Source organism: Polypterus senegalus, chromosome 3 (genome assembly GCF_016835505.1).
Source record: "Polypterus senegalus isolate Bchr_013 chromosome 3, ASM1683550v1, whole genome shotgun sequence".
Lineage (NCBI taxonomy): Eukaryota > Metazoa > Chordata > Cladistia > Polypteriformes > Polypteridae > Polypterus > Polypterus senegalus.
In genome coordinates, this window is record NC_053156.1 from 95,690,468 (window position 1) to 95,702,818 (window position 12,351).

A 12,351-nucleotide genomic window follows, 5' to 3' on the forward strand; every position below is an offset into this window, starting at 1 on the left:
TGTAACATGTAAAAAGTTTTTGTTTTAGTTATGTGTTCAATATTTCTTGCCCCACATTTCCTGTCATCCTACATTTACACATATCATTGTAGACACAGAAAGCACATGAGATGTATGTATTCCATGATATATTATTTACTCTATATAATTCCAGACCCCTAACTCCCAGATAAAAAGACAGCCTTGAGAATTTTGCGTCTGACTTCAGCTGCCTTTGTGGGGGATAAGATAGCAGGCTGCTTGTGCTGATTGACACATTTTTTAAAACAAAGGTGCTGATGAGGAGGAGTGAGGGAATTTAATGTTGCCTGGCATTACAAATATTTGCGTAGGCTTCGGGGACTCTAGTGTAAGTGAAAAATATTTTTTTCACGTTCACATTCACTTCAGTGCAAGCACATATAAAATGCATTAACTTGTGCAGAGCTCACTCTGCATGCACACCTAGATTAAGACATGATGCAAAGTGCAATGTGAATAATACACACTAAGCAGCAGTAAGCTAGAATGTAAAACATATGCAGTATTTAATTGATACAGTGGTACAGGACACACTTACTTACCAAGCCAGTGAAGCTCTTACGTTGATTGATACGATGGTACAGGGCATACTTACTTAACTACCCAGTAAAGCTTGAGTAATGGAATAGGTTTTTCCTTTTACTTTTTCTTGCCTCACAGTCAACAGTTTAGTTTGGCTCAGTAGCACCCTTTAGTGACCACAGCTGCTATAGGTAGCACCTGAATGATAAAGCAGTGCCAGACAGTCTTAATGACAATGTAAAGGAAAAGATGAGAAGAAGAGTGGAACAAAAATGCAGTTGTGGCTAACTTGATTGATATGCAAGAGAAAGGAGGCATGTGATTAAGTGAGATGCAAAGGAGCTTCACAGAAAGAAATAGGGAGAGAATTCAAAAATAAAGAAATCCTCCACTCTCAAGCTGGTACACTATCTTCCTTTAGAAAACCGTCTTTTCCTAGCAAATCTGTGCACTCGTCTTCCTTTATGGAAAGAGTGACATCCAGAGTTAGCCTTCCTCACCCTCTGAATGACTCCATTGTCTTTTTATACCAGCTTCCCAATGTGCATTTCATTTAATGCTCTTTATGGTAATCACTGTGTAAGAACAGTGTATAATGAGTACATCTCTTTTACAATTCTTTCCTTTAAATAAATCAAAAATCTGTAAAGACCTTAAAAAACAAATTAGTTTTGCTTAAGTCCTTGATTTTGTTTTTCTGAATATGCCTCATATTTCTTAGTTAATGACTTTATTATAAACAGACTAGAATTTGCCCACGCTTGTTCACCATAGCCAAGTGTCGTCTTTAGGACTTTATTTGATTGTACAATTCTTCAAAAAGATTTTTTTTTTAATTTCTAAGACAACATTAAATGGGATATATAACTAAAAGAATGAAGAAAAGGATTAAGTGCCCATTAATTTGGAGAAAAGAAGCTGGCAGGCGTTGAGAGGAGTCGTTTCATAGAATCTTGTTAGAATCCCCATCATCCCCCCAATTTCCCACCACCTCCCACCTCTAACATTTTGTTACATGTTGTGGACAGTTTCTTGCTGTGGGAAATGTGGAGGCAAAGCACCAGTGAGCTGAACTCCCGCTAAGACATTATTTTATCCTCACCTTTGAAATGATTTGTTGCTGGTCATTTGCCATGCCCTAATGTTTGTCTTATTGCTTGTCTCTTTCACAGGGAGCTGTTACTGTCTCTGGCTCTAGGCCAGGTGCTGTCACTCTTGATTTGTGGCATCGGCCTAACAAGCAAGTATTTAGCAGATGATTTTCAAGCCAACACTCCAGTTTTTCAAAGTTTCCTTAACTACATTCTCCTGTTCCTGGTGTACACTACAACGCTAGCAGTCAGACAAGGTAAGACCATATTTGCTAAAAATTTGGGTCTACTTGGGACACAGTTATATAAAATAAACTTAAGAAATGCTTACGAAATGATTTTTCCTTTATGTCTTAATCCTTCACAAAAGACTTTAAGCATCTATTGTTTGGTGATCTGATGCCATGAGGACTCCTTATTAAGACAGTGAACAGTACCTCTGAGGGTGAACTATGGCCGGGCTTCCTGACTGATTAAGCTAGTGTAATTTACTGTATTGCTTCTGATGAGAAGTCAGAGGATGTCCTCTGTTTACTGCCTCATAATGGGCACAGTCTGATGATCACTGGGTACTGGTGCAGACAGGCATGAGGCAGATTTGCTGACTCTGAGCATGGTATCACATAGCAATTATGGATGTAAAAATGAAACATTTAGTTACTACTTGGGGTACAGCAAATATATTTAACATGTGTTGTACAAGGTATGGCATATTGACAGAGTTTTGATTGGTACAGCTGACTCACAACTTCTAGCCCACTCATCATCTTTGTGGAGTTAGCATGCTCTCCCATATCACCTCTTGGTATTTTAGTTTTCTTTCCCTAACTTAAAAATATGCAGGAAAAATTGATCAGAACTCTAAGCTGGCAATGTGAGAGTGTGTGAGTTTGCATATGTGCAAGAGCATACTGTAAGATAATTAGCTGTTCCATCCAGGTTATATTTCAGTCTTACCCATAGTTGTACTGCTTTAGACTTCAAATTCCTGAAACCTACTACAACTGTAAGAGGTGGAATCAGAAAAAGAATGGACGAAAGTATGATAAGACAGAGAAACAGAGCAGTTGTGTAGTAGTTACTGCTGGTAAGTCACAGGTCCAGGGATCTGTGTCGAAAACTACTATTTAACCTATTTATAGGTTCGATTATTTGGTGGCTCTATATTAGCCCAGTATGAACGAAAGTGCAGATATAGATAGATAGATAGATAGATAGATAGATAGATAGATAGATAGATAGATAGATAGATAGATAGATAGATAGATAGATAGATAGATAGATAGATAGATAGATAGATAGATAGATACTTCATTAATCCCAAGGGGAAATTCACATAATATGTATATATACAGATATGTGTGTTAGCATGCTCTGTGATGGGCTGTGATCCCATTTATGTCATCCAGTCTGACATTACTGGGAAGATAAGCTCCACTATCCTGCCTCCCTGTAATGGAATAAGTGGAGCAGGCAGTAAAAAACTCCAACAAAGTTGACAACAAAATCTCAGAATGCCTAATAAAGTACTGAAAGATTCAGAAGCTGAGAGAGGATGTGCAATATCGTTATTTTTTTTAATTGTCTCCTCAAGATAACAGACTAATTTTATCAAGATCTCAAGAAAACAAACTTAACCTTTGCTCCTGGCATCAGGCTCACTTAGATTGCGATGCCTATACAGCTGAAGCCTTGTTAACCGTCTTCTTAAATGACGGATACTAACGTTATTATTTTCTAAACTAAGGCATAAACATATTTCAGCCTGCGTCGGCCCTTGATTGAACAAAAATGTGACGTGCTGATCAATACAGTTCTGCTCTTCTGCCATTTCAAACAGGACATGGCTTATTTCATAATTTCGAGAAAACAAAATCTTTTGTTTTATTGAGATCTCGATAAAATTATTCCATTACCTCGAGAAAACAAAGTTCATTTTTGCGAGATCTCGATAAAATTAGTACGTTATCTTAAGGAAACCATTTTAAAAAATGACGATATTGCACATCCTCTCTTGGCTTCCATAGAAAGAAAAGCAGACTGATCAAGCTTTTTCTATCACTGAAAAGCACATTGTTTTCCTATAAAGAAAGTCAAGTGTACTGTCCTTTTCAATATCTTTTACTCTTCTCCACAATCCATCATCAATCTAGATACTGAGATATTTATAACTAGTTAAATACTTGATAAGGGTTCCATTGAAGATGAGATCCATGCAGTGAAATTATGTCAATGTAAAAAAAAAAAAAATTAAAGCCAATTTTATGTCTATAAGAGGCTTTCGGAAAGCCTTTCAAAGTCATACATGGTTTGAATTACAGCTGGCGCAGATACTTAAAAATAGATTTTTACAGGTTTTTTTTTAACTTGCTACTGTACTAATGTCATTTATATATCATGCACAGAGAATGTTCCACAATATTGAGCTTTAAGGTACACCTTTATTATTTCAATAAACTTAGATATTACCTTATTAGAAACAATCCTTTGAATCCTTTCACTTAGTGTCATCTGCAACAGAGAAAACATGACTCCAGGATGCTGACCATAATGCGCTTTTACAATGATCCTCTGTCCTGTGTCTGTGTTCTTTTGCCGATTTTAACCTTTACTTTATATTTGCCAGTTTCTGTATGACTTTTTCCTTGAAGCCCTGCCTCTTAGGCCTGCATCCCAGGGTCATCTTTACTCTGTTGCATATGACACTGGTATTTGCTGTGTATTTAAGGAAGAAGCCAGCGAAGGACGTACAGTATAAGGCATTTGTTTCCTCAAACTGTACACTCAGATGTTCTTATCCTTTTATGCAGATGTGAATCTGGGTCTTATGCTTCCTATTATATCCAGTTTGACCTCTTTTCTCAAGACAAGTCTTTTTATAAAGTCTTTGGTTTCTTGCTAATCTTCATTATGAAATAACCTTCATTCTACAAAAAAAACCCAATTAGATGTTTCTTGAGAAAGCTTGAAACTAGAACTGAGTTTTAAGAATGCCAGTACCTTGCAGTACAAGTGAGCAAGATAACAGGTTTAACTGGTGCTAAAGCAATTTCAAAGGTTTCTTTAATAACCAATTAGCATTTAAACGGCTAATTAAGAATAAGATAAAGGATTTTACCATTATGACACTAAAGAAATGGCTGCTAAAAATGGGCTTTACAACTTTATTTTATTAAAATAAATCAGTAATTTCAAATAGTATTATCGATTAGCCAGACTAGTAATGGGTGTATTTTTAAATCAATAAAATGGGGGTTTGATTAAAAAACATGTGGACTTATTTCAAAAACATGAAAACTTCTTGGTGTTTCTAAACATTTGATGCATCTGTTACTGTATGCTGCTATCCAAACCATGCAGATAACTCCAGATTTGAGTGCTGGTATGAGTAAATAGTTTATTCTTAGTTGATCGAGCAAACAATAGAAGCTCAGGGTCTTTGAGTGGTACTTGGTCTATACTGGGGCCTTGAGCTGAAATTGCTTTTAACATACAGCGTAGCCCTCTCCCCAGTCCCCACAGTACTCCCTTAAACCAGTCCTCATAAGACTCCATTCCCACGGGTATGACAGGTTGTTGTCACAAGGCTGAAAATAATCCACATTACTTTACTCTTTTATGTTGTGTGTCAAACCAACTTCTACAACTGTACTGTTTATTTATTATTCGTGTTTTGTCAACCTGTGTGAAATACTTCTCTATTTTTTTAATCAAAATTCTAGATGCTATATATGTGTTTCTGATTTTGCTTCCCCCTTTAAATCTCTTTTTATTATAAAGAAAAAAGGAAACAAGCATTCCATTTTTAATCAAACTAAATAGACTATAAAAATCGTCTGGAGTACATGCATTTGCTCTCTTCTTATCTATATACACATATTAAAAATCCTGTAAATATTTTTTGTCATTGAATAAACACCTGAAATATTGAGGAAAAACTTCATAGCACTATATTTGAAATTTTCTTGTACATCAATGATTTTAATACACTTACATCACTGTTCACTGAAGCATTGTAATGCTCAAGACATCTGTACCTTTTAAGGGATTAAATGCATTACATTTTGTAAGGTAAAAGTGCTCTTTTGAAGTGTAGGGCTTTTTAAGCTTGTATTCTAAGTGTTTTAAGTATTTATTACTTACTTACACTAGATTCCCAATTTCTTATGTGGAGAACACCTAAATGTTAGAGTTTGCCAGTGACTGCTGGATGAGTTGTCTTTTTTTAGAAGCTGATATTTCCATTAATCCTTCAAGAAGTTGTTGAACCTCCTTAACACAATTCAGCATCAAAAGAGTCAGAGCCCATCCTGACAACCAGCATGGAAAAGGGTGCCAGTCTATTATAGAGTATGTTCTGTCACACACCGATTAGGTCATTAACAAATTAACATGAATTAAAAAGCAAAAATGGAGAACTGGGAGAATAACCTCACCTCATATAAATATGGAAAGAATTTCCACACCCTAAAAAGACTGACCGGGCTGGAGTCCTAAACCAGAAGAATTACTTTGCTTTAAATACAGTTCACTGTAAATAGGTAATAGTTAAATAGGTATTCACATGCTGTTAAACAGTAATTGAAATTATAAACTTTCAAAGTGTAAATAAGAGAATGAAAACAGGATTTAAGAAGGGATCACACTCTCCTAAGACACCAAAAAAAATCAATTGTCAGCATTATTTCATGTTCACTTATTCATTCAGGTTGCAGTGAGTCGATGTAATCTTTTATTGTTTTTTCACCATTTCACAGGTGAGAAATCCCCTCTCCATTACAAGTCCTCACATGGAGGGGCTGGTCACAAACCTAGGGGCCTCCAAGTTAGAAGCAAATACTTACCGAAAGTTCACTAAAGGGAATTTCCCCCTGCTGAGCTTAACAAGCTTTTGACTTCTGCTGCAACAGGGATTGTATAATATAACACAGTGTGGGTTCTTTCTGTTTCAACCTTGCTGCCCCCTTTCAGCACTTGCATCTCCCCAGAGCCATCCCTCAAATTAAAGGTCTTGTCTTGCCTTGTCGCATCCTCACATATACAGACTGACCATCAACTCAGGGCTTCCAAGTCAGAAGCAAATACTTGCTCAACTCAATTAAAATGAATTTCCTTTGTTCAGCTGAGTTAGCTGGCCTCTTGCTTTGTGCATCACACCTGGGATAACATCATATTATGTGGTAGGAGGCATGCTCTGTCCACACCCCGTTTCTTTCTCTCAGGCTTGCTGAAACCACCTTGAGACACTCTCAGCTATATCCAAGTTTACCTGACTTTAGATGTTTTGCCAACAAAAAGAGTTAAAAATACATGTGTACTTTATACAGTAGAAAGACTGCTTTGAAAATAGATATTTGGAAGCTGAAAGATATGAAGATTTGATTGGGAAAATGAGATTCACCACCTCAGGTATAAAAGTATAGCGAAACAATGTAAAACGGCACAATGAAAGCTGTAGTGCAAAGTAGTCAAAGCAAAGGTTAAAAATCACTAAGGATTCTAAGACTTGATTAAAAAAAAGAAAAAAAAGCAAGAAAATTGCAGTCTGGCCAAGTAATAGAGACAATAAAGGAGGCAAAGACCTTCTTTAAATGTATGCACTGATCTAAAGACAGCCAAGTAAATGTCATTGCCAGGAAACAGCAAGCAGGACACATAGCAGAAGCCAAATACAGAGTGTTCTTTTATAGCACTGCATGTAAGTAAGTTTCAAACAACCTTAGAATAACGATATCACTGTCGTCATGTCATCTGTGTTATGGTTTTGCTGAAGCTCTGACAATTATTTCTGCTTTATTTATTTTCATTTCATTCTATTATTTTTTTGTAAAATATTTTGCTTGATTCTGTAAATTAAAATATGTTCACTAATAATTTTTATTCATGTAATTTAAGTTTTCTGATTTCTCTTCCTTATTTTTTTTTTCTTGTTTTTGTTATTTATCTTATCACTTATACTTATATAGAAGTCCACATTGCATCTATATCTTACTTTAATTTAAAGCCTTTGATGTCTCAGAATGAACCTGAGACGTTTGCTCCTGCTTTTGTTTTACAACTTCCCTTTCATTGATTCTCATTGAGTTTTTTTTTGTTTGTTTTTTGAATTTTTGGTTTTGTTGCTGGTTTTGATTATTGTTTTTAGATTTGGTTTAAGGTAGCACAACTTTTGCATGGTTTGCCTTTTGCAAACTGTGTACCACTTTTTTGAAATTTTGATTTATTGAACTTTTTAATTTTTTATTTGTTTGTACTTTTAACCTTAAAAATTAACAGTGGAATTTATGGTTCCTCTTTTTCCATTTGGAATTTATACTCCTTGGCATTTGTGAGAGTTCTGGTCTCAGGCCTTATTTTGAGTTTCTGGACAGACCTTCTTTTGGTTTTGAGGCCCTTTTGCCATTTCATGAATGTTTGGAGCCCACAATCATAACAATCCGTGTATCGTATTTAAAGTACCAGGTACCCTCTGAACAGAAGGACCCAAAGAGTTTTTTCCTGTCTCTCTGTATTCTGACTTCTGTCATCCTCACAACAGCTGAGTCAAACTCACCCTGCAACTCTAAACTCAAAAAGCTTGTGCTCTCACACCAGGCTTAAACCACACTTAGGATCCCTTTCTCCTCAGCCTCAGAATTACTTTGACTGTCAGGCAGTGTTCTACTTTTCTAACCCAAAAGCGCATTCCCTAGTGATCTCAGACATTCAATGTGCCCCTGAAATTTCACTTATCTTCATTGGGCAATATTTTCAGACTGGTCCTCTTGCTTCCTGACCAGTTAAAGGGTACAGCCCATTCATTGCTCTCCCAGCCCAGAAGCATATGCTGCATTTTACAAGCCAGAAGGTGTTTCAGGGATTCTCCAGGCTTCCATGGCCTAATTCTTTCTCTGTATTGTAAAGCCTCCTTGTCACCTACTGGATTGGCTACCCAGAGTAAACCCAACAAAGGGTTAGCAGAATGAGAGGAATACACTGTACAACAGGACACTAGCTTCACTTAGGTTTTTCCAGTCCTTTGGCTCAGCTCTTTCATAGACCAAGCTTGCCTCTTCACTCCACCACTCCATGGTGAACCTTTGCCACTGCTCTTTTACAAAATCCAAAATCACCTTGCTGCTGAACTGGAGGTGATTTTAAAACGGGTGACCCAAGAACATCTACAGAGTCACAGCCCGGCTGAAAGCTGAGCTTTGGGTGCTCCTACTTGTGGCCAGAGCACAGCCTCCTGCTGCACATTAGTGGCCTTGAGACCTAACAGCTGCTTCCTGAGCACAATTGACAGCCTTTACCCCTTTATCCTTCCATCTGAAGTATGGCCTTATGTAATTGTTGGACGCCTCTTTCTTATATATCACAGTATCAGCAAAGTAAATTTTTGTATTAATTAAAAAGTGTGAAAATGGAATAAAAGTTTGAATGAACACATTTCCATGGTACTTTGATCACTGTATTTTAGCATCTGACTAGAATTAACTGGGAAGAGGAAGTTGGATACATTTCCAGCAGATTTAATGTATACTAATTAGTTCTTGTTAATTTATCCTATTAGGTCAAATTAAATTTGCATCATGAAAGGAGGCACAGTTTGTACTATAATAGAAATTGCTTTGCAAAGAGCTTTTTGATAATACTTACCAAGAGAGAATTTATATACATGGATTGCTTGATTAAAACAAAAATGAACTTTTAGTGTATAACAATAGACTTGATGCCCTTAAGCTTGTAAAGGAATATAAACTAGATGACTGGAACTGATGTTCTCCTAAGTATATAAGACATTCAGAACACAATATATATAGTTATGACATCATCTTAAACTGTTTATGATTCTCTTTCTTTTTTATAATTTTAATCCAACCTGAAAATATATGCTTTCTAGACAACATAAAACTTAGTTTGTGATTTTGAATTTGTTGTGTGTTACCAACTTTTCAAACTGCCATTATTAGTCTGCCTAATGTAATTTAATTTATTTACCTTTTACATAAAGTTATTGATTCCTTTTTGATTATAATGTTATTAATTGCTTTTCTATAACTACTTAGAAACTTAAATCAAAAGTCAAACTCAAACTCAAAGCAAACTTTCTTGTCATCTCAACCATATACAAGTATACAGATAGACAAAATTGCGAAGCTCAGGGTCCACAGTGTAACAACATGAAGTGCAAATAATAAATTAAAAATAGAATTAAAATTAAAATGTAAAATTAAAACACAAACAAGACAAGACATTGTGCAAAGACAAGACAAAGAAGTAGCAGCAATATTGACATGTAGTAAGCAATATGAACATTGATGCAATGTATGGTATTTGCAATCTAGATACATAAATATAGTCAATAGATACAGTATATAATAAATAAATAAAAAATATAGATAATACAGAAATTATCAGTGTATGAAAATAGTTGTTTAAGACATGTGTAAACAATGACAGGTCAGAATGTTTCACGGCAGAAGGATATCAAGAATGTCAAAATACTTAAAGGTCAGTATGAGATTTTCAGTTCTTTTCTACATACACACTTGTCTTTGCAGGAACGTGGCTTGCATGTATAAAAGTTCTGTTTTTAGAGGTGGTTGAGGCAGTGTGGAAGATCCCAGGGGCAGCATGTTGTTAAGGAGTCTGGCAGCTTGGGGGTAAAAACTCTCCTACAGCCTGGCAGATCTGGCTTTGATGCTGCAGTATCTTCTCTTGGATGGCAGAAGTGTGAAAAGTCCATGTGAGGGGTGTGAGGGGTCCGGCGCAATGCTGCAGGCCTTGCGGACACTGTGTTTGTAAAATTTGTACTGTAGTGAAGGGAGAGGCCCCCTAATAATGTTCTCTGCTGTCTTCACTATCCTTTGCAGGTGCTTGCGGTCGGATATGTTGCAGATGCTATACCAGACTGTAATGCAGCTAGTCAGAACACTCTCTATGGTGCCTCTGTAGAACATGGTGGGAAGGAAAGGGAAAGACTTGCTCGCTTCAGCCACCTCAGAAAGTGTAGTCTCTGCTGGGTTTTCTTGATTAGTGATGAGGTGTTATGCATCCACGTAAGTTCCTCAGTTATGTGCACACCAAGGAACTTTTAACAGTCTCCACATCTAAACCGTTGATACTGAGTGGGATGTGTCAACATCTTGTCAACATTGAAAGATAGATTGTTGTCTTCACACCATGCGGACAGCCGTTCCACCTCATCTCTGTATGCTGTTTCATCATCTCTGCTTATCAGTCCCAGCACCGTCATTATTATCCGCAAACTTAATGATATGGTTGGTGTTGTGCCTGGCTGTGCAGTTGGGGTTCAGCAGGGTGAAGAGCAGTGGACTAAGCACACAGCCCTGCGGTACTCCAGTGCTCAGTGTGATGATGCTGGAAGTGTTGCAGCCCATCCAAACTGACTGGGGCCTCTCTGTCAAGAAGTCCAAAATCCAATTGCAGAGGGTGGTGTTCAGGTCCAACCTGCTTAGTTTTACAACCAGCTTTTGAGGGATGATTGTGTTGAGGGTGGAGGTAAAGTCTAAGAATAGCATCCTGACATATGTGTCTTTTTTATCCAGATATGTCAGGGAGAGGTGAAGTGCAGAGCATAAGGCCTCCTCAGTTGACCTGTTTGAGAGCTATGCAGACTGAAGAGGGTCAAGGGAGGCAGGGAGATTAGTCTTTATGTATGACATGACTAACCTTTCGAAGCACTTCATGATGAGTGGCGTGAGTGCAACTGGTTGATTGTCATTCAAGCATGTCACTGATGACTTCTTCGGCACTGGTATGATGGTGGTTGACTTGAAGCATGCTGGGACTGACTACTGGCTCAGAGATGTGTTAAAGATGTCTGTGAGGGCACCAGCCAGTTGACTGGCACATTCCTTGAGCACACGACATTACTCACTTCAAAGTTACTTCTCAAAAAAGAGGGGAATAACACAAAGACCAGTGCTCATACTTATCAACCTCCAGTGTAGGACTGGAGAGATAGAGAGTTAATGAAGTGTCCTACACCCTCTCCCAGTGAGGAGCACTCTAGTACAGTGGGTCCGTGGTTTAACATTGTAGTGGCCCTTTTTAAAACAAATAAATAATTGGATGGTTGCCTCAATCTCTGTGGATGTGTGTGTTTGCACAGCTGCGGGAGGTTGGGGAGATAATTGGAACGAGACACACCTGTGTGTGAGGGTACGGTCTGTCTCAATTGCTTCATCGGCTTTCTGTGGCACGCGATTAAGGTGCTGCACCCACATAGGCATTTAAGGGAGAACTGGCACAAGAAAAGAAAGACAAGACAGAAAAGAAAAAAGAATGGATGTTAAAGAAAGGAACAGAGAAAGGGGCAGGAGTGAGTGAGAGCTGATGCAAGACAGGAGGAAGCAGGAATGGAGCCCCAGGAAGCTTACGAGGGGGTCGTGGGCTATGTTTGAGTGACTGTGTAGTTAGGGCAACCATTATGCTCAGGGTGTGCTTTCACCTGAAGGAGCCAGCTATTGACTATGGTGGGAGTACAGTGTGCTCTTGTTGGGAGGAGCCAGTTATTGACATCGGCGCTCTGTGGCGCCATGTGAAATGCCATGGGATCGGCGGTGGGGACACGAGCCAAAATAATTGTTTGTCTGTGCCTGTTGGTCAATGTTTCTCCGTGCTGTGAGGCCCAATCAGGGTAAAACAGATCGCCATCAATTTTAAAAGGAAGGCACCAGGGCTCAGAATTGTGACGGCCAGTTTCCCGCCT

At 37.9% G+C, this 12,351-nt stretch overlaps 1 protein-coding gene and 1 long non-coding RNA gene across 2 annotated transcripts in view; one reads left to right on the forward strand and one right to left on the reverse strand.

The window, feature by feature from the left end:
- Window positions 1–12,351, forward strand: part of slc35f1 (solute carrier family 35 member F1) — a 417,452-nt gene that overhangs the window by 199,883 nt on the left and 205,218 nt on the right. Inside the window, exon 2 of the mRNA XM_039747637.1 lies at window positions 1,716–1,891. Within this exon, the coding sequence (XP_039603571.1) occupies window positions 1,716–1,891 (176 nt within the window). The remainder of the gene's footprint in view (window positions 1–1,715; window positions 1,892–12,351) is intronic.
- LOC120525394 overlaps window positions 1–12,351 on the reverse strand; it is a 176,543-nt gene that overhangs the window by 31,891 nt on the left and 132,301 nt on the right. The gene's annotated exons all lie outside the window — the stretch shown is intronic.